This window comes from Salminus brasiliensis, chromosome 7 (assembly GCF_030463535.1).
Source record: "Salminus brasiliensis chromosome 7, fSalBra1.hap2, whole genome shotgun sequence".
Lineage (NCBI taxonomy): Eukaryota > Metazoa > Chordata > Actinopteri > Characiformes > Bryconidae > Salminus > Salminus brasiliensis.
The window spans coordinates 43,971,791-43,998,038 of NC_132884.1; the positions used below are offsets into that span (position 1 = coordinate 43,971,791).

A 26,248-nucleotide genomic window follows, 5' to 3' on the forward strand; every position below is an offset into this window, starting at 1 on the left:
ATGGAAGTCGATGTAAAAGATCTTATTCAAGGTCATTTTGGAGCATTTCTATTGGTCCATTCATCATGAAATTCTGATACAGTGTAATGAAGAACTGCCAGATTAATAAACAGCAGACATGGAGCTATGAGGTTTAGAAGGGTTATGTGTGACAGTGACGATATGCTTATGCATTCTGAAGTCACCCTGACTCCGTTAGACCCTGTTCCAGAGGAGACGTTTTCATCCTCCATTTTAAACATGTCAAACAATTAGTGCACCAGCATTCGAGACTAGGGTGCGAGCGCAGGCTCCTCTGAGAGAAGGGAACACGAGCGCATATGCACAACCTCCACAACAGCAGCTCTTCATCTTTCCCCTAATTAATGTTGCCTACCAATTTGATCCATTATTGATAAGTCGCCCAAAGCACACAACCAACAGCTTCCATCTCCATCACAGGCGGCGAAGACCCTTCCCTCCCTCACAGCTGCTCCTCCGAGAGGCCCAGAGCAGAGGGAGGAGGTGGTGGAGGGGGGGGGCCTCGTGTGCAGATGCGGTGTTACCGCGGGCGCGCCGCCGCCGCCGCCGAGACACACTTTCCCAGATCGGCTCCAACGTTCTCCCCATTCGTCAGAGTGGCGCTCAATGAACAGAGAGATGTGGAGCTCCTACAGAGAGCGGAACAGACTGCGGATGATAGTGAACATCTGCGCTCGTGAAAGGAACGTTTGTTTACACTTTCTATGAAAGGAAAACAAAAGAGTGAAGATGTGAGTCTCAGATTGATCTCATGATGAGCTTAGCGCTCTGTAGAGACGTCAGATCAGTGAGGAGTGGTGCTGATGAAGAACTCTGCTTCTCTTTCTTCACTAAAATCTAAATTTCCACACAAACAGGACTGAGGAAGACTGAGGCAGAGTGACACTATATGTCCAAATGTTTGTGGACACCCATTCTAATGAATCTAATGAATAATTTAGATACTACAGATTCATAAGTTGCACCCATTAATGACACAGATGTGCAAATGCACACACACCCCAACACAGCTTGTCTAGTTCCTATAAAGAAGTATTGCCAATAGAATAGGACTCTCTGCAGCAGATAAACATCATGAAGCTATTGGCTCCATGCTGCCTAATGCCAGGCGTGGGCTAGAGGGGTATAAAGCCCCCCAGCATTGAGGAGCTGTGGAGCAGTGGAAGAACTGTGCTCTCTGGAATGATGGTGGTTGAGCTCCATCCAGTACTTTTAAATAAGACAAGTTGGGGATGATGAGGTGTGGTGATAATCCAACATTGTGACCTGTCACTGAATGCAATCAAATACTCACAGTATTCTCTAACGTAATTATTCATGTGTAATAAAGTATGGGTAATTATATTTGTATGAAATGCTGATTTTCTTGTTACTCTTTAGATACTTTTGTGTAATTATGCAGGCTGTATTGCTTATGTTAGTTTCATTGTTTGTCTGTAGATGTGTAACTACAGTTATTACAGACATTTTCTTAATGTGAATATTAAATATGAAATATAGTGAATATTTAAATATGAAAAAATAATACACATTTTTTATGATCATCGTTATTATATGCATTCAGTTTTTCGCCTTTATTAACTACTATGGTTGGTGTGTGGTTGGTGTGGTGCAACAGATAACACCACTACGTACCACTGAGGTACTACACCATGTGGGAGACTAGGGTTTGATTCCTGGTCTGGGTGACTGTGCTGCTCTACACCAATTAGAGTCCCTGGCAAGACTCCTAACACTGCACTGGCCCACCTCTGTAATACTAGTAACCCTGTTGATCACTCTGGATAAGAGTGTCAGCTAAATACTATAAATGTAACTTTTTCACTTTGTCTCCTAATTTCGGTTCTGCCAATTACCCACCCATTAGTAACTCCACCCAGTAAATGCTCAGAAAAGTACTTAACACACGTCTCCTTGTGATACTTGTGAAGCCAGCCACCACCTCTTTTTAAAATGCTGCTGATGTGACATTGCCGGGCAGCCGACACGCTCAGAAGAAAGCTTTGGGTCCCAAACCGAGACGCCTGTGCCAGCCAACATCACTTAAGAGTCATGAGGGAAGAGAGCGCCATCTACCCATCTGGAGAGAGCATGGCAGATTGTGCTCTGTCGGAACTTAGTAGCACCGCCTTAGACCACTGAGGTTATTAACGGTTTTAACAAAATCTCTGTCAACTTCCAGCATCAATGTTTCAAAGCACCATAAATGATTTTCATGTATTATTATAATTATCATTATTATTATTATATCGGTTATATCAGTTATATCTGAGAGGCCTACTTTGTAAGCCAATAAGAAGGTTGAGCCCAAATGATTAAATTATTCATTTGGTGAGACTGGGGATCGAAACTGTGCCGCACCGACGCTGCTATAAGTGGATATGTGACAATTATATAACGGTTGGCAAATTTGAGTTATTATTGGAATTATATAGACTGTTAATATGAAGTATCACCAGTGGATCGCTTAAGTCTGGTCGCGCTGCGCTTTTATCTCTGTAGACCGTTTTTAACATCCCTGGTCTCAGAATAATTCCAGCAGGCCTTCCAGGGAAGACCAGAGCAGCAGATTAAAATCAGACAAGCTCTCCTGCTGTGACCACGACTATGGGCTCGCTTCGGGGCAGTGGCTGCTCTGCTAACCACCTCGTTCATCGTCCAACTCTGGAAAAAGACTTCAGTGTCCTACTGTGCCTCGAGCGGCCTCAGAAACCTGAGAGCGCATCAACGACAGCTAAATGTTTTAGCCTGGGCTTCTCCTCTTCTGTTTAGGGTCCTAGTTAAGACATATTAAATTTACTGTCATCTTAGTTACTTTAATTTCATTAGTGATAAGAAGCATATGTCTTCCAGAGCGCCTTGTTTTTCTCTTCCCTCTGGCAGCATTTCTGAGTGAGCGGACAAATACCCGGTCTGGAACTAAACCTATTATGTCCAGTTCAATAAACACGGATAACAGCTCAGATAGCTTTAATTAATCCAGCAATCGATGCAGACTAATAGAGATGTTCTGCCCACCCTCCCCCCATGTATCGTGTTTATTTTCAGTTTCCCACCATATCCAAACAGATGGCACTCTTGAAGATGGCAACTTCAGAAAGTCAGAATTTTGCAGCAACAAGACTTAATAATTATAATTATAATCATAATATTGCTTCAGTTATATAACGACGGTCTCATATCTGAAGAACACTGTGCAGTGGAGTGGTAGAATACATGGAACTGTAGAAACACACCGAGGTCACACGCTAGGACAGGAAAGACCATAGCGAGACAGAGGATATCAAATAGTTCCTTCACAAAGGCAACACCATAGGGGGCAAATTAAGAGAGGGATGATGGTTTTGGGAGAGGAGGTAAATGTTGGGCTGGATTTCACATGAGAAAAAAGGAGTAAGTTGGAGAGGGAGGTGGAATATTCTGTAACTTAGACATAATAGACTGAGAATAATTTGCCTCAATCATATCTTAAAGCACGGCCAGAATTTACCCAAGAAAGGTTCTAATCTGACCTACCAGATTCATTTAATTTGGTAGGAAGGATAGACAGTAAACACAGAATCTATATTTTAGTGTGGCGGGAAAACACACCACAAATCACAATTAGAGGCAGAACCTATCAAAACTGTGCTTTTTGGGGCGGGGCAGGACTTCTCCCTTACAATGAAATCAGTCCAATCAAACCAGAAACAACTCAAACTAATCCAGTAAATAATCCAGAATCTATTAGTTTATTTTAGTGGATTGGGATCCGATCTGATGCAGGCACATTCTGATGGATTGAGTATGAGCTCATGATCCGCTCTGTGTTCTGGTGTCCTCTGGGCAACATTATTCAGACACTGTTCTGAGCCCACAGCAGTGAGGAGCATTCTCAGAAGCCTCCAGAACAGTTTAGAGTCTGCAGTGAGGAACGATTTTACAGTAGGACACGAAAAACTAATATCAGTTCTGCAGTTCTAGAGCTTGGACTGTGCTTGTGCTGCTTTTCCTCCAGATGTTTGACTACTTTCTGCCTTTTTTTGCCGCCCAATAAAACTTGATCTGTGTAATGTGGCCTGTTACCTCAAACGAGTTTACCACTCCTGGTTTAAAAAATGGTCCCATAAGAACCGAAGACCTCTGTGAACAGGCAGGAGTGAAGAGGAGATGCAGGTCAGCGATGTTTGGAAGTGTGGATGTCAGATCATTTAAGGTGAAGAGCAGAACGTTGACATGGAAGCCAATGCAACTGCACTGGTACCATTTACCAGCAGTGTACCCTACCCTAACCCTCAAAGGTGCACCATGGTCCAGAGGTCCAGAGTTTGCATTTGGTACAGTTTTGTCCCTTCACTGAAGGTACTGAAGCAAGGCGTTCAGGACACCACTCCAATGACAGTATGCTACCTTTTCTCTGAGAGCGCGCTGGAGAACTGTCTACCTCAGAGAGCTGCTGTTGTGTCCCCACTGCGCGAGGTGAGGGGTGTTTTGGGAGGTAGGAGCTCATGTTAGCTCTCCCTGAGGCGGATGGCTGCAGTCAGAGCATGGGGGGAAGGTGAGGGGAGGGTGCACGATGGGATTGGCCCCGTCCTCCGCCTCAGATGAAACCTCGCTCGGCTAGTCAGTTCGAATTACACCGCAGAGGCCTGATGTGGGCACGCAGCGGGACAGGAAACTCGCAATAACACGCTAAACTTGTTCTCTACCTTCCGCTGGCTTTCGCAGACACGTTCCCGACAGGCCGAGGCACCCACACACACACACATGCACACACACATATACACACTACTCAACTTGTAGCTCATTCAATTTAGCAGCTCTGCCAAGCTAAGCTAATGGCCTCCTTCAACGCCTCACCTGAATCCTTTGCTCCTGTCACCCCAAGACACTCTCAGTCTTCTCCCATCCATCAGAGGTATAAAAAAGGTGCAAATATCTTGGAGCCCAGCAGATGGACACTGATTTGTACCGCCTGTTCCACTCACAATGCCAAAGAACACCAGCAACAAGGCTCTAGGCGTAAAGACACATGCCTAAAGGAACCAGACTGAGATTTCGGGCTGTGCGAGTATATCTGCGTTCCCTGCGGCTTGTTAGATGCTGCATTAGCAGTTACTAATTCACACTGAAAACTCAAATAATAAATATTGCTTTGTGTAAATAGTGCTGTGCAGAAGTTTTAGTCCCCTAACCCCATCACTCTAACCCCGTCTCTCAGCAGTGAGAGGGTTTTACTGTAGAAGCTCCAGATCTCATCAGAACAGATGATGCAAGATTTACCATCATCAAGCCCTGATTTACCATCAAACCAGGTGTTGATCTGAGGAGACCTCTAAATAATACTAGACTCCATGAGGAGAACTCTAAATAATACTAGACTCCATGAGGAGAACTTTGGAGATGTTCTAATGATGAATACAGTGATGGAGAACCTCCACCACTTTCTGTAGGAGTGTTATTATTAGTGTTTATTCTAATATCAGAGAATTACTGAATATTGCCCAGATACAGACTAGAACCTGAAACATGTGCCAGTCATGTAAATAGTCTTCAAATAAAGTGCAACTGAGACACAGTGGCAACTTAAACCTGAGAGAGACCTACTTTTTTTTTACTGATGGACTAATGGTGTCCTGATGGATACTGGCTGGGCTCAGCAGAATTCTGTCCATGTCCTCTCACTCAGAAATGACTTTATCAAGCAGAAGAAATAACTGGCTATCTGATAGATTTGCACAGCGAATTGAGAACAATTTATTATTGGCTTAAAAGGTCTGTATTGCCTATATTAAATGTCTTTGATGAACTTGATAGAGGCCATTGACACAAAGTCTCTTCTTTTTCAGAGACTCAATTTCTTTCGGCTCTTGCAGCGGATTGTTCTTTTTTTCCAAGGCTTTTTATCTCCCCCTCTAATTTCCGAGCAAATTGAGAACCAGCGGTGACTATTTGTGTTGTGAATTATGCAGCGATATAAATTTAATTAACCTAAAGGCAAGAGTTTCATCATATTGAACATACATATTTAAATGGATGTGATTTGCATGACTAGGACAAATGCAAATGAGGAAGTGCCCGTGTAGGACTGGGAGAGGATTGAGCATGTCCATGTATCTGTTTATCCCAAAACCTCCTGCAGAAGACAAGTCGGGAAAAAGAAACACACAGAGTGGAAAAAAAGAAAGCGTAAGTGACTGTTCAGAAGCTCTCAGCGATTCCCTCTGTCGCAATTCCAGAACACGCATTACAGCGAGTACATTTAATTAGTGCTATCTCCACGCAGGCTTTTTTAATCCGTAGCTCCTGGCAAACATGAAGCTTAATGTGGTGGAAAATCGTGATTTTAGAGGAGATGAAATAATGATGTGAGTCTGTGGCTTAATCATGTTGACATATGCGATCTGTCCTCTCGCTCACTTGTGTATGTATATGTGTGTGTGTGTGTGTATCCTGCAGGCAGCTGTTCATTTGAGGAGCACTACAGTAAGTGTGGGTACAGCGTGGCTCTGGGGACCAATGGCTTCGCCTGGGAGCAAGTCAACACCTGGGAGAGGCCTACAATGGACGCTGCCGTTCCCACAGGTACGTCCACACTGGGAATGTTCTCTTTCTGTCTCTTTTTCAATCATCTGTCTTTCTTCCTGTTCCACAGTATGACCTTTATTCCCCATCAATGAAAGATTCTGATTTCTGTGCAGCCAAATTACCTCCAATTGACCACAATACCCAGTCCTGTTCTGTACTGTGGACAGAAGACAATGTCAAAAAAGTGTGCTAACGTTTACAGTTTAAGAGTTCTTGTTTCCTATATCCCTATCCAGAATAGTCTAAAAGTACAGCAATGAGCATAAAACTGAGAGAAAATCAGACGTATTTCAGACATATGAATATAACTTCATAATCACTGCTGGAGAAATGCCTAAATGTTACTATTGAGACGCTAAAAACAGGGTTAGTGGTTCACCTATGTGGCCACACAGGTCTCCTTAATAGACACTGTACTTTTCACCTGAAATAGAAATATATATAAGTGATCCATGCTGTTCTTTTCCAGGTATCTGCCTTACGGTGCTTTATAACAGTGTTATAAATGCAGTAAATGAGTGTCTCTTTATTTTAAGACAACTGATCAATACAGTCAATACAGTGTGATTAATTTACGGGAACCCTTCACTAAAGGGCAGTATTTAAAAGGCTACATGGCAGCTGTTTAAGCTTTAATGACATAAACCAAGATACATGTTTATGAAGGGTCATCCTAACAAGTATTAGATGTCATGGCTGCTGCTGTCAGTTTTGATGTGATTATACCTTAGCAAGTGTTCGGACAGCTGACGCTTGTTGGAATAAACAGTTAGAAGTGTGGCAGGTTTATGAAGGTGTTGCAGCGTTTTGAATGACCTTTAGTTCAGAAAATGCCAAGAGTAAAGCCTGACGGTACAGCAAAAACAGAAACAAGCATAAAATGCTGAGGAGAACACAGACAGTGCACTTTGTGACTCTAATAGAAACGTGTAGAACTGATCTGTGCTGTTCTCCCACCGTACGACACTACATAGCAGTGTTATAAATGCAGTAGATGACTGTCACTTTACTCTAAGGACCCTTATGTCAATGTAATGTAATAAATTTATAATATTTAACACTGTTCTGAAGGGCAGCGTTCATAAGGCTACGCCACACCTTCATAAGCCTTACATAACATGAAGGAGTCATGTAGGTCATGTAGGCGTATGAACACTTGATCAGTAATTTGAGACTGACTACACTTTGCCGTTCTCTCAGTCTGGTTCAGCTTTCTGTGTTGATTCAAGCGTTCAAGCACTCCAACAATAAACATCACCTACCTTTTATTTATGTACATGTTTCTGCCCTGCTCGGACAATATTAGCATGTCACACATTGTCTGTGTACACATTGCCGGACAGTCTGCTCATATTGCAGCAATAAGGTGGATAAGACTGTTTTCTCAGTGGGCTCACTCTGCAGGAGTAATTCAGGTTCAGCAGTGTGTACAGTTAATTAGGGATAAGACAATGTGATAGGCAGTATGTTGCACTGTATCATGACTGGTACACTATACGTTTAAAAGTTTGTGGACACCCCTTCTAATGGATGCATTCAGCTACTTTAGGCTGCACACATTGCTGACACAGATGTGCAAATGCACACACACCGCTTGTCTAGTCCCTGTAGAGAAGTATTGCCAATAGAATAGGACTCTCTGGAGCAGATCAGCCAGGCGTGGTCTAGAGGGGTATAAAGCCCCCCAGCATTGAGGAGCTGTGGAGCAGTGGAAGAACTGTGTTCTCTGGAATGATGGTGGTGGAGCTCCATCCAGTACGTTTTGGGATGAGTTGGGGAGTTGGGGATGATGAGTTGGGGTGGTGTTCATCTAACATCCTGACCCCACTTATGCTCTAGTTGCTGAATGCAATCAAATCCTCACAGCAGTCCTTTTCCAAAATCTATTAGAAAGTTTTCTTCTCTGGACAGTAGAGACAGTTACTCCAACAAGGAGAAACTCTTTTTAATTCCATTGATTTCAAAAGAAACAATGAATGAGCAGGAGTCCCAATACTTCTGTCCAAATAGTGCATGTAAGCTTGAGTATAGTGCATTAGATCAGGAGACTCTTTGCATCTCGGCAGTTTATATATAAAAAGTACATGGACACCTTTTCCACTCTAGATTTTCTACACGTCTGGGGAGGCTTTACACTAGGTGTCGGAACATTGCTGTGAGGAGAATTTGATCGTATTCAGCCGACGATTGGACAATCAGTTCTGCCACTCCACCTAATGCCAAAAGCGTTGAATGGAGCTCCATTAGCTCCATTCCAGAGAATGTAGCGCCACTGCTCCCCAGATCAATGATGCAGGGCTTGTATATCCCAGTCAACTGAAATCACTAGTTATGGTGTGTCCACATACATTTGGACATAATGTACTTGGCTAGCTCACAGCGTAAATGAATCTAAATTGCTCATGGTGTTCTCCTACTATCTCTTCTTGGTCTTTTCCAAGGTTGAATTGACTTCAATCTCATCAGGACTTTCTCAGTCTCTCTCTTCCCCATCATGCCATGCTCAGTACGCCAGCTCTCTCTCTCTGAGGCTGCTTCTCGGTTTGTAGTTCACAGTCAGACAAATGGCAATCAAGCCCGCTGTCACTCTCAGTCAGTCTCCTATAGCGCTCAGCAGCCCAGTGCCGCACCACGCCTGCCCCTTAAAGCCAATAGAGTCAGCCTGCAAGACCCATCCCCAGCTGCCAGCTAACTTAACCTCCCTCAAATGACTGACGCTCTGCCCTGACACTTCTCTGCTACAGGAGATTGCTTACACACTCCGGGCGAGTGCAGCCACGTCCCAGCTAGGGGTGCTATTCAAGGGGTAGGGCACCATAACAAGGCCATATGGGGACTCATTTCTGTGGGATAGGTCTATTATCTGGCGAGGAAGAAGCACGTGAGGTAAAGATCAGCCCTTGACCTGTGCTGGAATGGAAGGCGAAATAGGATATGAAGCCTTCGGGCAAAAATCGAGGACATGAGCTGTCATGAAATAAAACCAGGCCAAAAAAACATCAAAGCCTGTTTTTTTTTCCGCTGAGCAACAAGCAGACCGTGTTTGATAAAAATATGCGAGCGCTTATTAATAAATTAACAACAGGAAAGCCACCATCTGCCCGCCTGTTGAAGTCATCACTATCTGATTGTCTAATCAAGGGTGTTGTCGAGGGGAGGGGGGGTGGAGGTTTAGTGGGCCACTCCGTCTCTCCTGTGGAGACATACTGCTAGCAGACTGTCTCTCTGATTGAGCCTGGCTTCTAAAACAGCACTGCTTGAATTACACTCGTGATGCCAGAGACCTGATAGAGACAAAGGCAGAGATGAAAATGAGGAGAGAGAGAGAGAGAGAGAGAGAGAGAGAGGGGGGGGGGGGGGGGGCAGGCTCAGCTGGAAAGTGGGAAGGGGGGGATGCTAATATGTTCTTGCATGACAGGAAATGTAGTCTGTCAAGTGTTCAGCATGGCCTATCTGACATATTGTGAAGAGAGAGAGAACAAAACCTCTCCAAACGTCTGAATGATTCATTGTGGATTATAATGAGCTTCAGAGGAGACAGAGTAACTTAAATACAAGTAATGTTACTTTAAAGTAATGCATTCTCAAATACAATTAAAAGTAAGTCCAAAATAATGAGTAGAGCAGAGTAAAGAAACAAAACAGATGATTTTATGTAGTTAAACGGGTTCCAGTAGAACGTGCAAGTGGTCATCTTCTCGCGTTCCCATAGCAACACGATCTACTAACATTGACAGATATTTCTTTAGATTCATGTGTGTTTGATGATTGAATTGAGTGAGAGCTAGCCAGGTTAAAGTACAGCTTCCAAACATGGTGGAGGTAGTTTCACACACTGCCACTGTAACTAAGACCCTGAAAGTAAACGGTAAGATGTTATGGTGGGTCAGGAGTGTACTGTAGATGTGATGGTGGGTCAGGAGTGTACTGTAGATGTGATGGTGGGTCAGGAGTGTACTGTAGATGTGATGGTGGGTCAGGAGTGTACTGTAGATGTGATGGTGGGTCAGTCAGGAGTATACTGTAGATGTGATGGTGGGTCGGGAGTGCACTGTAGATGTGATGGTGGGTCAGTCAGGAGTGTACTGTAGATGTGATGGTGGGTCAGGAGTGTACTGTAGATGTGATGGTGGGTCAGGAGTGTACTGTAGATGTGATGGTGGGTCAGTCAGGAGTGTACTGTAGATGTGATGGTGGGTCAGGAGTGTACTGTAGATGTGATGGTGGGTCAGGAGTGTACTGTAGATGTGATGGTGGGTCAGGAGTGCACTGTAGATGTGATGGTGGGTCAGTCAGGAGTGTACTGTAGATGTGATGTTGGGTCAGGAGTGTACTGTAGATGTGATGGTGGGTCAGGAGTGTACTGTAGATGTGATGGTGGATCAGTCAGGAGTGTACTGTAGATGTGATGGTGGATCAGTCAGGAGTGTACTGTAGATGTAATGGTGGGTCAGTCAGGAGTGTACTGTAGATGTGATGGTGGGTCAGTCAGGAGTATACTGTAGATGTGATGGTGGGTCAGTCAGGAGTGTACTGTAGATGTGATGGTGGGTCAGTCAGGAGTGTACTGTAGATGTGATGGTGGGTCAGTTGAAGTGTACTGTAGATGTGAACGGTCAGAGCTGAAACTCAGTTGACATTCATATTTATAAACATATTTATCAAAAAGAAACGACTACAAATTGCTCTCTTTTTATTAACTCCCACTACAGTTTGAGAAGAGTGTCCCTGCCTAAGGGTGGGCAATGTGACAAGTGTTATCATATCATTTTTATAATTGTGACACACAATATATTTGTATCATCACATTGTGTCCACTGGCTTAAGTAGGAGGTGGAGGCAGACGCTGACGTAAACGCAGGCTTTATTTAACGACACAACTAAACCAAACAAAACACAGAGATACAAACTAGCAAACCTACCAAACACTGACACACTGAAACTGAAACAGAAACTCAGCAAAACAAAACAGGGCAAGCTAAAACACTAAAGCTTAACCGACATGAACACAAACTCACATCATCACACCACATGCACAAGACCAGACAACGGAAAAAACGTATACACAGGGACAAACGAGGAACACCTCAGACTAACAAAGGGGCGTGGCGAGGGAGGAGGCACAGGTGGGAACACTAATGAACAGGAGGGGCTAAAACAGACCAGAAACAGAGCAGGCATGACAGTTTATAGTGCTTGAGGAACGCTGACCAACTGCAGGTTTTATAACTACTCCTGCTCAGTTGATGAATGTCGTGATGGTGACTGTACTCAGGATGGGAGAGTATTTGAATTGCAGTTTTTAAAATCTGCTGCTGCTAGTGCAGTTTGTCTACATGCCAACATATCTTGAAAACGTCTTTAAATATCATGATATCATATTTTACCATATCAACCACCACTACTCCTGCCTTTGTACAGATTAAAAAGGCACTGGAGAACTTAAGCACAGCTTCATTTCAACAGGTCACCGTGAGTTCTATAGTGACGTCAATGTGTGATCCAGTTTCTCTGTGGACTGGAGGAGTCAGATGCTGTAACTAATGCAGATTTCTTCTCTGCAACATCAGAGGAATTCGACCCTTTCTCTCTAGGAAGGTCACCCAGGTGCTCGTTCAGTCTCTTGTTATCTCTGGACTTGATTACTACAGCTCCTTCCTGCCTGGCCTTCCTATACGTGCTATCAGAACCTGGGGGGAAGACTTGTCTTGGTTCCGTCATGTCAGTCCTTTACTGTGTTCTCTTTACTGGCTTCCTGTGGCTGAACTTCCTATTTACAACTCTGATGCTGGTCGACAAAACCGAAACTGGAACACCTCCTGGACCATCTGATCTGTACCAAGAGTGCTTCCAACTTCAAGTACAGCTCGGCTCGACCCACCGTCCATCCAGACAGATGGGAATCTTTTTTCTCAGTCTTTCACTGTCCTGGAGTCTTCCATTTAGAAAAGGAAAGACAATGCAGAAACTGAATTTAGGTTCTGGCACCTGTTTTTCATTTGGATCAGGAGCTGGTAACTGGTGTATCTTTGTCTCATGCAGAGCTCGAAGTTACTGCACCAGAGACCAGAATGATGGTTGTAGTCCTTAAGACTTCTCCTTAAGTCCTAAAGAAGGGCTGTTTTCAGGATGGGTCAGAAGCAGACACAGCTGCTCATGTAGAAGAGAAAACTATTCCAAATTGTTCCTGAACCGTTCCAAACCAAGGTATAAATCTCCAGCTTCCATTTAACTCCTCCATGCACCATGGGTCACATCTCTCGACACAATCCATTGTTCCCAGGCTCGTTCCCAAACTAGCTGCACTGTGGAGCTACACTATTCCTTCCTGCTCTGAATGGATGACTAGGATAATCCGTATGTGGGCTCGTTGACTCATTGTGCTTGGCAAGCAGACTGCACATCTCATCAGATACAGGCCGCAGTGTTCACTCACGCATGGGGACGAGCAGCGCTGTGTTATTTTCCTGAATGTAGGAAAAGACATCTCATTCTGTGGGTCACATTTTCAAATTCAGTGGAGGTCACGACTCCACGACTGCAGGAAATCATAAACCAGAGGAAAAAATAGAACACATTCTAGTAGAAATAGATAGACAGACAGATTGATGGACAGATTGACTGATTTATTAATGGATGGATGCATTGGTAGATAAATAAATACATGGATAGATGGACAGATTGATGGCTAGATAGACAGGTAGATAAATAGATATGTTGATAGTTGGATGGATGGATGGATGGACAGATTAGTAGATGTAGAGTGTTCACAATCTCTGTTCTCTGTCATGTTTTTATTGAAATACATTTTGTCCCTTTCATTGTCCAACCTCCTACTCCCGTTTAATATACTAAGGTAAGCAGGTAAGAGTGTATGCCCTTGATATACTAGATGTGATGCCCTTGATAGATGTTGGATCTACTGTAAGTTACAGATGACCTAATCTCCCACCCTGTTGAGGTAAATGGCTGTGATTTCCAGGTTTTCACCACAGACAGACAATCAAACTAACTTGACAAAAGGAGAAGGTAGAAGAGGCAGACCACTCCACATTTCAAACTCGTCTACAGATTTCCATAAAGCCTGAAAATGACTAGCAGAGCGAGGAGCTTTATCAGACATAAGCTGTTTCCCATGTGTGCCGCTTCAGAACCGAAACGCAACGCTCTTCTCTGTTAAGGCATCTTTAGGCCTTGCGGTATTTTTAGACTGTGGGAGTTGGATTGAGGGTCATCAGTGGCTCCTTTGAAGCTCAAATCCCTCCTGTCTTTGTATACCTGCAGCGCGATGAAAGTAGACTCCACGCATTTCGCTCTGATGTTGAAATCTATTCCAAATGTAGAAGAATGGTTTGTTTGCGAACACGTGACGGCTTTGTTTACACCTTTGCGGTGGGTTTGAGGTTGGAATGACAAAGAAGCTTGACCTAAATTTCCTTATCCTTCTTTTTGCCTTTTTGTAAATTTTTCCTCTTATGAAGTTTGTTCCGAATTTGCTCCTTCTAGTTGGACCGGGCTCTTAGAATCAATCGTGCACCAACAAATCTATCATTTTGACACAGTGCGTTTAGATATTTACTGCCTGACCATTCCCCTGAAATCGAAGGTCTCTCGCTCCGCACTTGTTTCTGGAATGGTAATGGAGTTCGGAATTATAGGCTGTCAGGACAGAATTGCATTAATGCCGGCCGCAGGAGGGTTGCTGGTGCCTGATGAGGGTAAAGGGGTTAACTAGCCTGTCTCCTTATTTTTGTTCTTGGTGATGATTTGAGTGCTCTTGTGGACGGCGCTGCTTGATTGCGTGTCTGATTTTTTTCCGTATGCGAGAGCAGAGTGCTGGGTGGGCACTGGGCTTGGTGATTGATGAAAACTTGACAGGGATGGAAGCGAGAGTAAATGTAAGTGTACACATAAGAAATGTGTGGCCATGAGCAGAGCTGTCAGCAAAGAAACTCCACCAGTACCAGCTCTTCATATTAACTTATTGACTTCATATTTTCCCTCTGTCTGGGATCCCGGAAACTACCGGAACCACTGGAAGCTGCTTTTTAAGTTATGTGAGTTTCGCAACAAGCACTCAGAGGATAAATTTTCTTGTCATTCCTCAAGTTTGTCCTCAGCTTTCAGACCCATCAGGACCAATTGATTTCTGTGATAGTTTTTCGACTAATACTGTCTAACAAAATAAAATAAAATAAATAACAAAATACTACATAAATATTAAAAATGAAATGTATCTAACACTGTGTAGGTCTCCCTCATGTGGCCAAAACAGCTCTGACTCATCAAGGCATGGACTTCACAAGTCCTCTGAAGGTGTCCTGCTGTGGTCTCTGACACCAAGACATTAGCAGTTGTGAGCACATCCATGAGCCTATGATGCCCATGACCCTTTCACTGGTTCACCGGTTGTCCTTCCTTGGAGCACTTTTGATAGGTACTGACCACTGCATACTGGGAAGACACTCCACAAGACCTGCTTGATGTTCTGAAGATGTTCTGATCCAGTCATTGTCTAGAACCTCACAGTCTGGCTTTTGTCAAAATGTCTCAGATTCTTAGGCTTGTCCATTTTTCAGTTTCATCACCTTCAGGAACTGACTGTTCACTCACTGCCTAACAGATCCACCTCTCGACAGACAGGAGACACTGGTCAGCTGTTTTTGTGGCGATATGTATATATATATATATATATATATATATATATATATATATATATATATATATATATATATATATATGGATAGAGAGAGAGAGAGAGTCCAGTGAAAGCAAACATCTTCCAGTTGAGAATGTGGTCCATTCATCTTCAGAGATGATGTCCTCAGAAGAAAGCCCATCTTCTCTGTCTCTTTTTAGCTACAGCTACTGACAGCATGTTGTGTGCCGTTCACTTCAGAGAGCACATTATTAAATCAGGACTTATCATTTACCAGTAAATCCTGAATATATTAGAGCAAGCAAGAGTGCGAGCGAGAGAGGGCCGAGTGTAAGAAAGAAAGATAAAGTGGCGTGATCCGTCCCCTTTTAAGAGATAAGTAGGAGATAGAGGCTTGTCCTTTTGACTGACACTAATTCCCCCCGGCACGACTTCACTTCACACATACCTCTCAAGTCACGGCCGCATGACAGGCCGGCGAACCTTCGGGAGGGAGCATCCGAGAGAGCCATTTGAGCACGAGCCTCGCTCTTAAAGCACTCCACACCGTCCACCCCCGTGCAGCTCCGCCGGGATGAGAAGCGCTTAGTGGTCCCCGGTGGGAGTCGGGTTCAAACGAGCGTCCTTCATAGTGTGGCTGACCGCGTTCTCATTGGGTGGGAAGGGCGGCTAATGATGCCAATCGGGAGTGTATTCCGTAGTGCAGCAGCCCATCCAGCTTGTCAGTTTTGGTTAGTAGAACATTACGTGAACCTTCTGAACGTCTCAACTGTTCCTAGAACACAGAACATTCAATCTGTGAGGTTCTCTGTACGTTCCTAGAACATTATTTTTATGTTATTTGTTTATTCTCACAGTTGGGTATAAGTTCATCATTTACACTTTTTATTATCAGTAAATTCAGATTTATTATCTGTTAAAATAAAAGTTCTAATAATGAACAGTGCTTTATGACTTATTGATTAGATGTGATTGATTGATTCTGTATCAGTTTTATCAGATTTTTTTGGAGTGTATTTTATTTATTGTGTTTTTAGTTTTGAGACAGTTACTTTAGATTTAGATTTTATTGTTTGTCTATCTGTGAAACGTTCCAGAACATTCCAGGGACATTATTTCTGGTGTGTTACAGGCTCACCGTCCCAGAACCTTCTTAGAACACTGCTGACACTGTTCCTTTAACGGTCTCTGCTAGCTGGACAGTGGGGTAACGAGACTCTTATGGACCTCAGTTTGACCCTTACAATCTCAGATACAGTGTTTCAGGGACATTTGGAGGGTCCTGGAGCTCTATTTTGAGAACCATAGCCATATCAAACCAAAGGAACCCATTTTCAGTACTATATGGAACGCTTTTAAGGGAAAACAGTGAACAAAGAAAGAGAGAGAGAGTTGCAGAGAGTGAGAGAGCTTGGTGTGTAACGAGCTGAGTGTGTAATAGACTGAGGGTAGCAGTGAAGCCAGGAGAGACGATGAGAACAAAAGAGGTGATAGACGGAGAGAGAGAGAGAGAAAGAGAGAGAAAGAGAGAGAGAGAGAGAGAGAGAGAGAGAGAGAAAGAGAGAGTGGTGGAGAGACAGAGGGAGTGTGAAGAGAGGGTGGTAATGGATTGAGCGGCACATTGCGGCACACGCCGGGCTTGTTTACTGACTTCCAGGCTCCTCTAAAGCGAAGCTGCTCGTCTGGAAGAGACCGCCTGCATCTCCCACCGTCAGCCCGCTCCTCAGCTGCCTGCCTCACTCCTACACTCAGGAGATCTCACTCTACCACGCTCTCTCTCGCTCTCTCTTTCTCACTCTCTCGCTCACCTTGAAGCCATCACACCTTCTGCTGACACGCTGTTTTCATTAAGCCTCAATTTGGCCTTCCATTGGCTTGCAGAAAACACACACACACACACACACACACACACACACACACACACACACACACACACACACGCGCACACACACACACACACACACACACACACAGTATGAATTTCTATCATTCATTTATTTGTCTGTTATTGTTTCTGTGCTACAAAATGCATGAGTGGAATTTTATAATATATATATCTAATATTTCTCATTATGAGAATTTTACATTAATTTACAATAATTGATCTAATATATAATATAATATAATATAATATAATATTAGACATTTTCACTTGTTTTAAGTTATGTTATTCTACATTCTAATTAATGGTGGAACCATTTTTGTTACACTAAATGGACAAAAGTATTGGGACACCTGCTCGTTCCTCTGAAATCAAGGGTGATAAAAAGAGTTGATCCTGCTTTTGATGGAATAACTCTCTCTATTGTCCAGAGAAGATTTTGGAGAAGGAGCATTGCTGTGAACATTTGATTGTTTGCATTCAGTGACAAGAGCGTTAGTGAGGTCAGGATGTTGGATGAGGATGACCACCACCCCACCTCATCATCCCCAACTCATCCCAAAAGTACTGGATGGAGCTCCTCCACCATCATCCCAGAGAACACAGCTCTTCCACTGCTCCACAGCTCCTCAATGCTGGGGGGCTTTATACCCCTCTAGCCCACGCCTGATGATCACACTGTGTTTGGGTTCTTGGACTGAAAGTTAACTTTTGTTCTGGGTTCTCCAACAAGTTTAAAGCCCTGCTTCTCAGTACCAAGAGGTCACAGTACTCTCAGGAATCAGCTCCTGATCCCTCCATCCCTTCTGCTCCCGAGCCCCCAGATCTCCGCCTCTATTCATCCCCCCGTCTGTCCCCTCACTGATCATTTCAGTCCTGCTATCAAAAGACCTTGTAATGCCCATTACCCACAATAGGCTGGGCTTTTGTTGTGTGTGCTAACCTTGAGTGTGTGTGTGTGTGTGTGTGTGTGTGTGTGTGGAGGGAGGAGAGAGAGAGAGAGAGAGAGACCTCTGTTTTGCTCCCTGCTTGCTCAGTCCAGGAGCTCACCGCCTTCATCTCTCCTTCCCGAGCAGCCGGCTGAAATGGATAACTCTGCGTCTCTGTCATTGTTGGAATAACAAAGCGTTTAGAAAAGTCGCTGCTGTCAGGGGAAATGGGTGAAGAGAGAATGAGAGAGAGAGAGAAAGTGGTAATAACTTTTTTACGATGAGGATAAGATGACATTTATGTGGTGCTTCCCTGATCAGATTGGCCAGACTTGGCATCGCTGTAGGAATACTGATAGGTCCAGTGGGCCGCCGTACAAACCAATCCTGTGCTGCTGTCATTGATCAGAGGAGGCCATTTTCATCTCTATGACCATCTACTGGCATCTTTTTAGCTCAAGAACAGCTTCTATAAGACAGAATTAGAATTAGAAAAAAAAAGATATTTTCAGTTGATAAATACAGTAATGTAGCAGATAATTGATCACATTGATCGTCTGTTACATCCATAGTCTGTATATAGGTAGTCTTACTTACTGTACTTAATGATGTCACTGTGTGCTTTTTAGCACCACTGCCTCCCAACCAGGGCCTGAGTACCTCATTTCATTGTCTTAATGTACAATATAAGCAGTTTCACTTTCCTGGTGGTTGCTAGGGTGTTGCTAGGGGGTTGCCGAACTCTTTCTCAGGTGATTGCTAAAATTACTAGATAGTGTTCCAAGCTGTTGCTATGGTGTTGCTAAGCAGTTGGTATGGTGTCCCAAGTCTTTGCTATGGGGTTTCTTGCAGTTCCAAGTGTTTGCTACACTTGCTAAGTGGTTGCTGTGGAACCATAGGTCATTTTTAAGGTGTTGCATGGCTGGTTTTAGAGCTGCAACCAAATCCTTACAGCAGTGTTCTTAAAAAAACAAAAACAAGTAGAGACAGTTGTAGCTGCACAGGGAGACAAACTTCTTTCTAATACTCGTCTCATACATGATTTTGACAGCTTTGGCCATATAGCATATGAGTGAAATTTATGCAGCATATTCAAAGTGTCGGAATCCAGGTCTTCAACTTGTAATATAATAAAAACACAACATGGTTGTTTTTAGTAGATAGAAATATAATTTTAAAGTTCATTTTAAACTTAAATGTTTTTAAAATGTGCATTATGTGGCTCAATCACATATAATACTACTATTATACTGGATAAAACTTTTATATATTTTATAATAATATATCATATTATATAATATTTACAGATGTAGTTCCCAGGCATTCAGAACATTTGAAGCATCATTATGTAAGAATTGGTATTTTTTTCTCTTGGGCTCCCCCTACAGTCTGGACATGTAATGAGCTACACACAGGTGGAGCAGCATGTGGGCGGAGGCGGTAGAGTAACACTACAGGATTTTACACTAATATGACTCTATGGGTGACGCAGCGTTACACAGCAGTTCTGGAGAGAGGTTCAGGATGATGGTTTAAGGTGGAGCCGATACAGGATGATGATTTAAGGTGGAACTGATACAGGATGATATTTTAAGGTGGAACTGATACAGGATGATGATTTAAGGTGGAACTGATACAGGATGATATTTTAAGGTGGAACTGATACAGGATGATGATTTAAGGTGAAGCTGAGACAGGATGATGGTTTAAGGTGGAGCTGATACAGGATGATGGTTTAAGGTGGAACTGATACAGGATGATGGTTTAAGGTGGAACTGATACAGATGATGCTTTAATTTTGATTCTCAGTCTAAAAGAATGATCACAACGAAGGCTGACAGCCAGCACAGCCATCCATTCACCCCACTGAGTCAGATCACACAGTTAAGCGACGTTAAGAAACCTCAGATGTTGTGTGCAACAATTCATCAGCCGAGTGCTTTACATTCGGTCAAGATGTGTTCATCAAGTCTTGGCTGCTGTTTGCATCTGAGGACGCACAGTGACGTAGATGAGCTGTCTAGACAGCCTTTTAAATGAGTAAGGGTGGCTACAGGGGTTCACACTGCTTGTATAATCTCAATAGTGTTAAAAGCACTGACCAATAGAACGGCACGTCCGGGAGCAGATGAGTGTTCCTCAGCTGTGCAAGCACACCACTCTACACCAGAGAGATAAGATAAGAGATAAGAGAGTCCGATAAATGCAGTTAACCATTGCTGTCACACAAAAGTATCTCCACTACAGCAACTTTACAGGACAAAGAAAACTCCTTTATAATGGAAGTCAATGAAAAAAACATTTATTCCACGTAATTTTGGAGCATTTCTATTGGTCCATCCATCATGAAATTCTGATACAGTATGAAGAACTGCCAGATCCACATTACGGTGAAACCCTGAAAACATGACTGTAAATTGGAGATCCAGGATAAGGTTGTTGCGGGACAGAAAAATGCTATTAACCAGCCCAGTAGAGTCAAGGCTGTTCCTTAGACACCTGATTTCTGAAGAAACACTGGGGTGTATAGACTGTTAGAGATCTACACTCTTCAATATAAACGTGCTGTAAATGGTCTTTGGGTGATACCACAGAAGAACCACTTTTGACTCCATGAAGAACCTTTTCTCACACTCTCACATCTCTATTACAAACAATACGCCTCATTCTCCAAAAGCTCCTGAGATGTTTCTTAAATCAGTTCTAGAGTAAAGTCCTAACAGAAAGTCTACCTCAGATTATTGGTGTATTTAAACTGCAGAGTGCTTCACAGTTCTGCTCTTATTGGCTGTTTTCACATCTGAACTCTGGAGAATATCCAGAAAATCAGGTCCAGACCTTTTCCACAGTTGCCCTTTTACACATGTAGGATACAGCTGGAGATTTTCCATGTCAGACCTGTTCTCACTACAGGGAATGTTCCACATGGGATAGGCCACAGCGGCGCCTGTGTAGAGTGTTCAGCAGGACCCACAGCGGATTCTCCATTACCTCTTGCTCTATTCACACACCGGCTCACTCAGACATTACTCAGGCTTTGTACTAAGGGGCTCTGGCAGGATAAAGCCTAGGTAATGTCCGATACAACTGGGATGCAGTGATGGATTCCATTGTATTATACAATAAACAAATCGCGAATAGGAAAACAGGAAGGTCAGAATCTTTTTCAAAAGTGGGTTTTAAGAACCTTAACTTCAGCTGGTGAAAAAGGTCCAAAAAGGGGTTCTTGTGTGGCATTGCTTAAAGAACCCTTTGAAGCACCTTTATTTTTCAGAGTGTAATGTATTTGACATACGCAGCCTTTCCTCCGAGAGAGCTACAGGCCGATCCTGAGGGTCTTGGAGTGTGATTGGGCTGAAAGTGTGTTAAATCCTTTGCTGTTATCTGGCGAACACTTTTACTCTCCTCTCTAATTTTGTGTCTGTATTTCTGTCTGTCTCTTTGTTAAAGCGAGGGGTTCTGTTAGTCACACGCCATCACATCGCTCCAAAACAAATGAATGAATTCTAACATTAGCTGTCCTTTTTTAAAACGCTTTATTAAAAAGATCAAATGCGCGTCACGTTCCGCAAGATTCCATTTGCGAATCCTTTTCTCTGCTGGAATATTCTGAGCCACAATAATCTGACCGGAAAGATTCTGAACTGGACCGGCGGTGAAACGGGGCTAAATTAATTTAGTGATGGTTTAATAAATGCAGGGAGACATATGAGCCACTCTGAGGCATTTCTAATAACGGGAGAGAGAGAGAGCGTGCGAGGGGAGAGAGAGAATGTGCTATCACTCTCTACAGATTGGAGAACAGACAGTCAGGCTCGGAGCGATCAGCAGGCCACTTTGCAGCACAAATTAATTACAGCGACGGAGCTGCTCTCAGGTCAGCCTGTAGACGAGCCACACAGATCAATCATAAGCCTCCGACTGAGGCTCTAATTCTGAACAGCAATTCTGGACGTATTCAGCCTTTCTTTACGCAATGAAGGATTCGGTGCTGCTTCACTGGACTGAAAGGGCATTTTCGTACCGATGTTCGAATAGTTTTGAATACTAAAACAGTCCTAATTCATTTAAGCATGACTGTATTCCATCTCCTATAATTAACCCCTTAAACCCTGGATTTAATATTTAGTTATTAATCCTAAGGCAGAATTGCTGTTTGAATTGTTTGGTATCTGTTTGGTTTTGTATATCATGTGGAGTCCCACAGGGTTCTATTTTGGGGCCTTTAGCTATCCTGGAAATGTAAAAAGCTTGTTCAGTGGTTTGTGGACACCTCTTTTAATTTATGCATTCAGCTAATTTAATCTGCATCCATTGCTGACACAGTTGTGCAAATGCACACACACAGCTTTTCTGGTGCTCTCTAGAGCAGATGAACATGACCCCATTGGCTCCATGCTGTCTAATACCAGGCGTGGGCTAGAGGGGTATAAAGCCCCCCAGCATTGAGGAGCTGTGGAGCAGTGGAGGAACTGTGTTCTCTGGAATGATGGTGGAGGAGCTCCATCCAGTACTTTTGGGATGAGTTGGGGATGGGGTGGTGATCATCATCATCCAACATCCTGACCTCACTAACACTCTTGTGTCGCTGAATGCAATCAAATCCTCACAGCGATGCTCCTCCAAAATCTAGTAGAAAGTCTTCTTCTCTGGAGAGTAGAGACAGTTACTCCAACAGAAGCAGGAAATTCATATTTATGAATGTATTAGGCCCCAGCCTAGATCTGCTGCCCTGAGGTCAACCCGTGATCTGTCTGAGCTACGTAGAGCAGGAGGGTCTGCAGGTTCCTGATCCTGCTGTTCTACCTGTCTCTACACTACCTTGTACAGCACATGGCTAGAACCATAAGTGCAGACAAAAATAAGGAAAAAGTTTGTGGACACCTGCATGTATTTAAATAATTCTCTGACATCAAGGGTATTAATAAGGAGTCCCCTTTCCCCCTTGTCCCCTTTCGCTGCAGTTATAGCAGCAGTCTGCTCTTCTGGCAAGGCTTTACTTTTAGATGTTGGAATATTGCTGTGAGGACGATGTGATTGCATTCAGCCCAGGGAGAGTGAGAGCATCAACACCCCTCATTCCATAGGTAGTGGATTGAGCTTCAGCTTAGTAAAGATTACAGCTCCACTGCTCCACAGCTCAAAGCCATGGGGGGCTTCATACCCCTCAAGCCCATGCTTGGCATTTGGGCACAGTGACCTTAGGAGTGTCCCAGATGGTCCCATTCTACTGGGCAGTGTTTTTCTTCTTAGAAGGACAATCTGGACCCATATCATGTACATGTAATGCTACAGAAGCTGCACTGGTGGATTAGCCAATCCACACAAGACCTCCTTAATTGAGGTGTTTATACATGCAACAATAGACACTTCAAAAATGTCGAAAGTCTCTAAGACGTGCTGAAAAAGAGTTGAGTGTCCTCTCTTGCTCCCGTTCAGCATGTCTCTCCGTACTCCACTGATGGCACCTTTGTTCCAGCACTCTTCAATGTTTAAAAGGGAGGGAAGTGAAGGGAGCATGCTCAAAATTCTGTGGACGTTGCTGCGAAAGCGAGAGGAGAGGAGAAGAAAGAGAGTTTCAGGCGTTTCTCTGCAGAGTCTCTGCACTTCTGTAAGAAAGTCCAACTGACGTGACATTCGGAGAATGCGGGTCGTGTTTCTGACTGTAAGCCAGAGTGCCGGCGCTTTCTGCTGTGGCCTTACTTTTACAGATCTGCCTTTGTGCCGCTCTGGCTCGGGCGAGTGTGTTACGCATTTGAATAGCTCTACATAAACACAGCTCCTTGTAGCGCACTGATAGCATACAGCACGCTGAAAGGAACCTTCTCGGGCTTTGTTCGGTTTTGTTCTGTTTTGTGCTGCAGTTGGCAAACTTTGGTCCCACGTTGCTGCTTGGAGGAGTATAAGCGTGTGTGTTTTTGTATTGTTGTCTTCCTGAGAGGCGGAATGTGCCCACTTGGGTAGGAAAACATGGAAAACTGATGTAACAGAGACATTTGGCTGGAAAATGTTTTTTTAGAAGAACTGTTGGTTAAGAATATAGAGTTTGGTTTGAGGTGGAAAATTACTTGTAATCACTTCTTATATCTAGTTGATGTTATTTTATATTAAATAATAACAGTGTGTGTTACAATGTAGATAATGTAGTAATTTAATACTTTATGTTTTAATAAGTATTTACAGGAGTATTTTTGGTACAACAAGAAATCATAATGCATTGAACATTATAAGAATGTTTAGATTCTTTTCTGACCTGAGACGACCACTCTTGAAATTATTGGCTTTTAGTAATTACATTGTTGTCATAGTAACAGTTTATACATTTTCTTGGGTAATAACTCACAGTACTTAATACAAAATGGATTTAAATACTACAGACTGTTCAACATGTATTTGTATGTTTTTTTTTTATTCTGTTACTTAATAAATAATATACTGTAACCCTTATCCTAACCTCAACCCTAAACCTGACCTTAACCTTTATCCTAACCTCAACCCTAAACCTGACCTTAACCTTTATCCTAACCTCAACCCTAAACCTGACCTTAACCCTTATCCTAACCTCAACCCTAAACCTGACCTTAAACCTTATCCTAACCTCAACCCTAAACCTGACCTTAACCTTTATCCTAACCTCAACCCTAAACCTGACCTTAACCCTTATCCTAACCTCAACCCTAAACCTGACCTTAAACCTTATCCTAACCTCAACCCTAAACCTGACCTTAAACCTTATCCTAACCTCAACCCTAAACCTGACCTTAAATCTTATCCTATCCTCAACCCTAAACCTGACCTTAACCCTTATCCTAACCTCAACCCCAAACCTGACCTTAAACCTTATCCTAACCTCAACCCTAAACCTGACCTTAAACCTTATCCTATCCTCAACCCTAAACCTGACCTTAACACCTTATCCTATCCTCAACCCTAAACCTGACCTTAACACCTTATCCTAACCTCAACCCTAAACCTGACCTTAACCTTTATCCTAACCTCAACCCTAAACCTGACCTTAACACCTTATCCTAACCTCAACCCTAAACCTGACCTTAAACCTTATCCTAACCTCAACCCCAAACATGACCTTAAACCTTATCCTAACCTCAACCCTAACCCTTATCCTGACATCAACTTCAGAACATCTGAATTCAGTGAACGTCTCTGATCTACTGAATGTTCAGGTGCTGCTCCATCACTGGGACGTTGTTGAGATGTTACTGAGAGTCTGATCAGTGTTTGTCATCTAAAAATGCACTCCTAATAAAGTGTTATCCCATTTCCTACCAGGCCAGAGAAGAATACATTTGCATATAGAAACGTGTATGATGTTTATGTGTTTGTAAATATAGTGCAGTGTTGATATTTCAGTAAAGCAGAGCTAACTGCTGTTTGTACTGTCAAGCCTAGGAAAGCACAACATCTGCTTTTGAAGAAATGCTAGATTGGCTGTTTATGTCTGCAGAAATCGAGCAGAGTTCTCACTGGAAACACCAGTTTCAGGCCTTCTGTCAGCTTCCGTTTCTTTACAGACAGAGAGACTCTGTGATGAATGCTTCCTGTAATTACACACTGGAGGCTGCTCCACTGGCACAGGCTCAACACATGCTAGATCAATAGCTACGTGCACATGCACACCAGTGGCCTGATATCAGTCAAACTCAGCTTAGCCTGATTAGTAGTGTAGTCCAGGCTGATAGGTGATCCTAGTTCATCCACATTAAATACATGTACTTCTGTATTCATTGGCAAGCAGTACAGATCTGCTGCTCTGAGGGCAGTGAGTGGTCTGTATGGGCTACATGTAGTGGGGGTCTGTGCTGAGCAGAGAGGGGTCACTGTATTGAGTTTTGGGATCTGTTCATTAATAAGAAAGTAATCCAGTGTAATTTTGATGTCTCAGCAGATAAAGCTGTAGTTCCACCTGAATGTTCTTCATTATCTTCTAGGATGTTTGTGTGTCTATGTGCGTGTGTGTGTGTGTGTGTGTGTAGGGTAGGGTGAGAATGCAGAAGAATAAACCCTCTGAAATGTACTGACCTTTCCCTCACCAAACCCATGACAGATTACACTTCAGCGCTACCTTGGGGACAATTATGCATCTTTCTGCTCTCTCCCTTTCCTCCCTCTGTACTGCTCGCTCGCCCCGTCTTTCATGTTTGCTGTATTGTATTTGTAGAAGGTCAGCTG

General features: G+C 43.3%; 1 protein-coding gene across 1 annotated transcript in view; it reads left to right on the plus strand.

Moving 5' to 3' along the window:
* The first annotated feature begins 533 nt into the window (after positions 1 to 533).
* The window catches only part of LOC140559766 (receptor-type tyrosine-protein phosphatase T-like), an 87,853-nt gene continuing 62,138 nt past the window's right edge, over positions 534 to 26,248 (plus strand). The window contains exons 1-2 of the mRNA XM_072683370.1: positions 534 to 681; positions 6,460 to 6,585. Coding sequence (XP_072539471.1) covers positions 534 to 681; positions 6,460 to 6,585 — 274 coding nt within the window. The remainder of the gene's footprint in view (positions 682 to 6,459; positions 6,586 to 26,248) is intronic.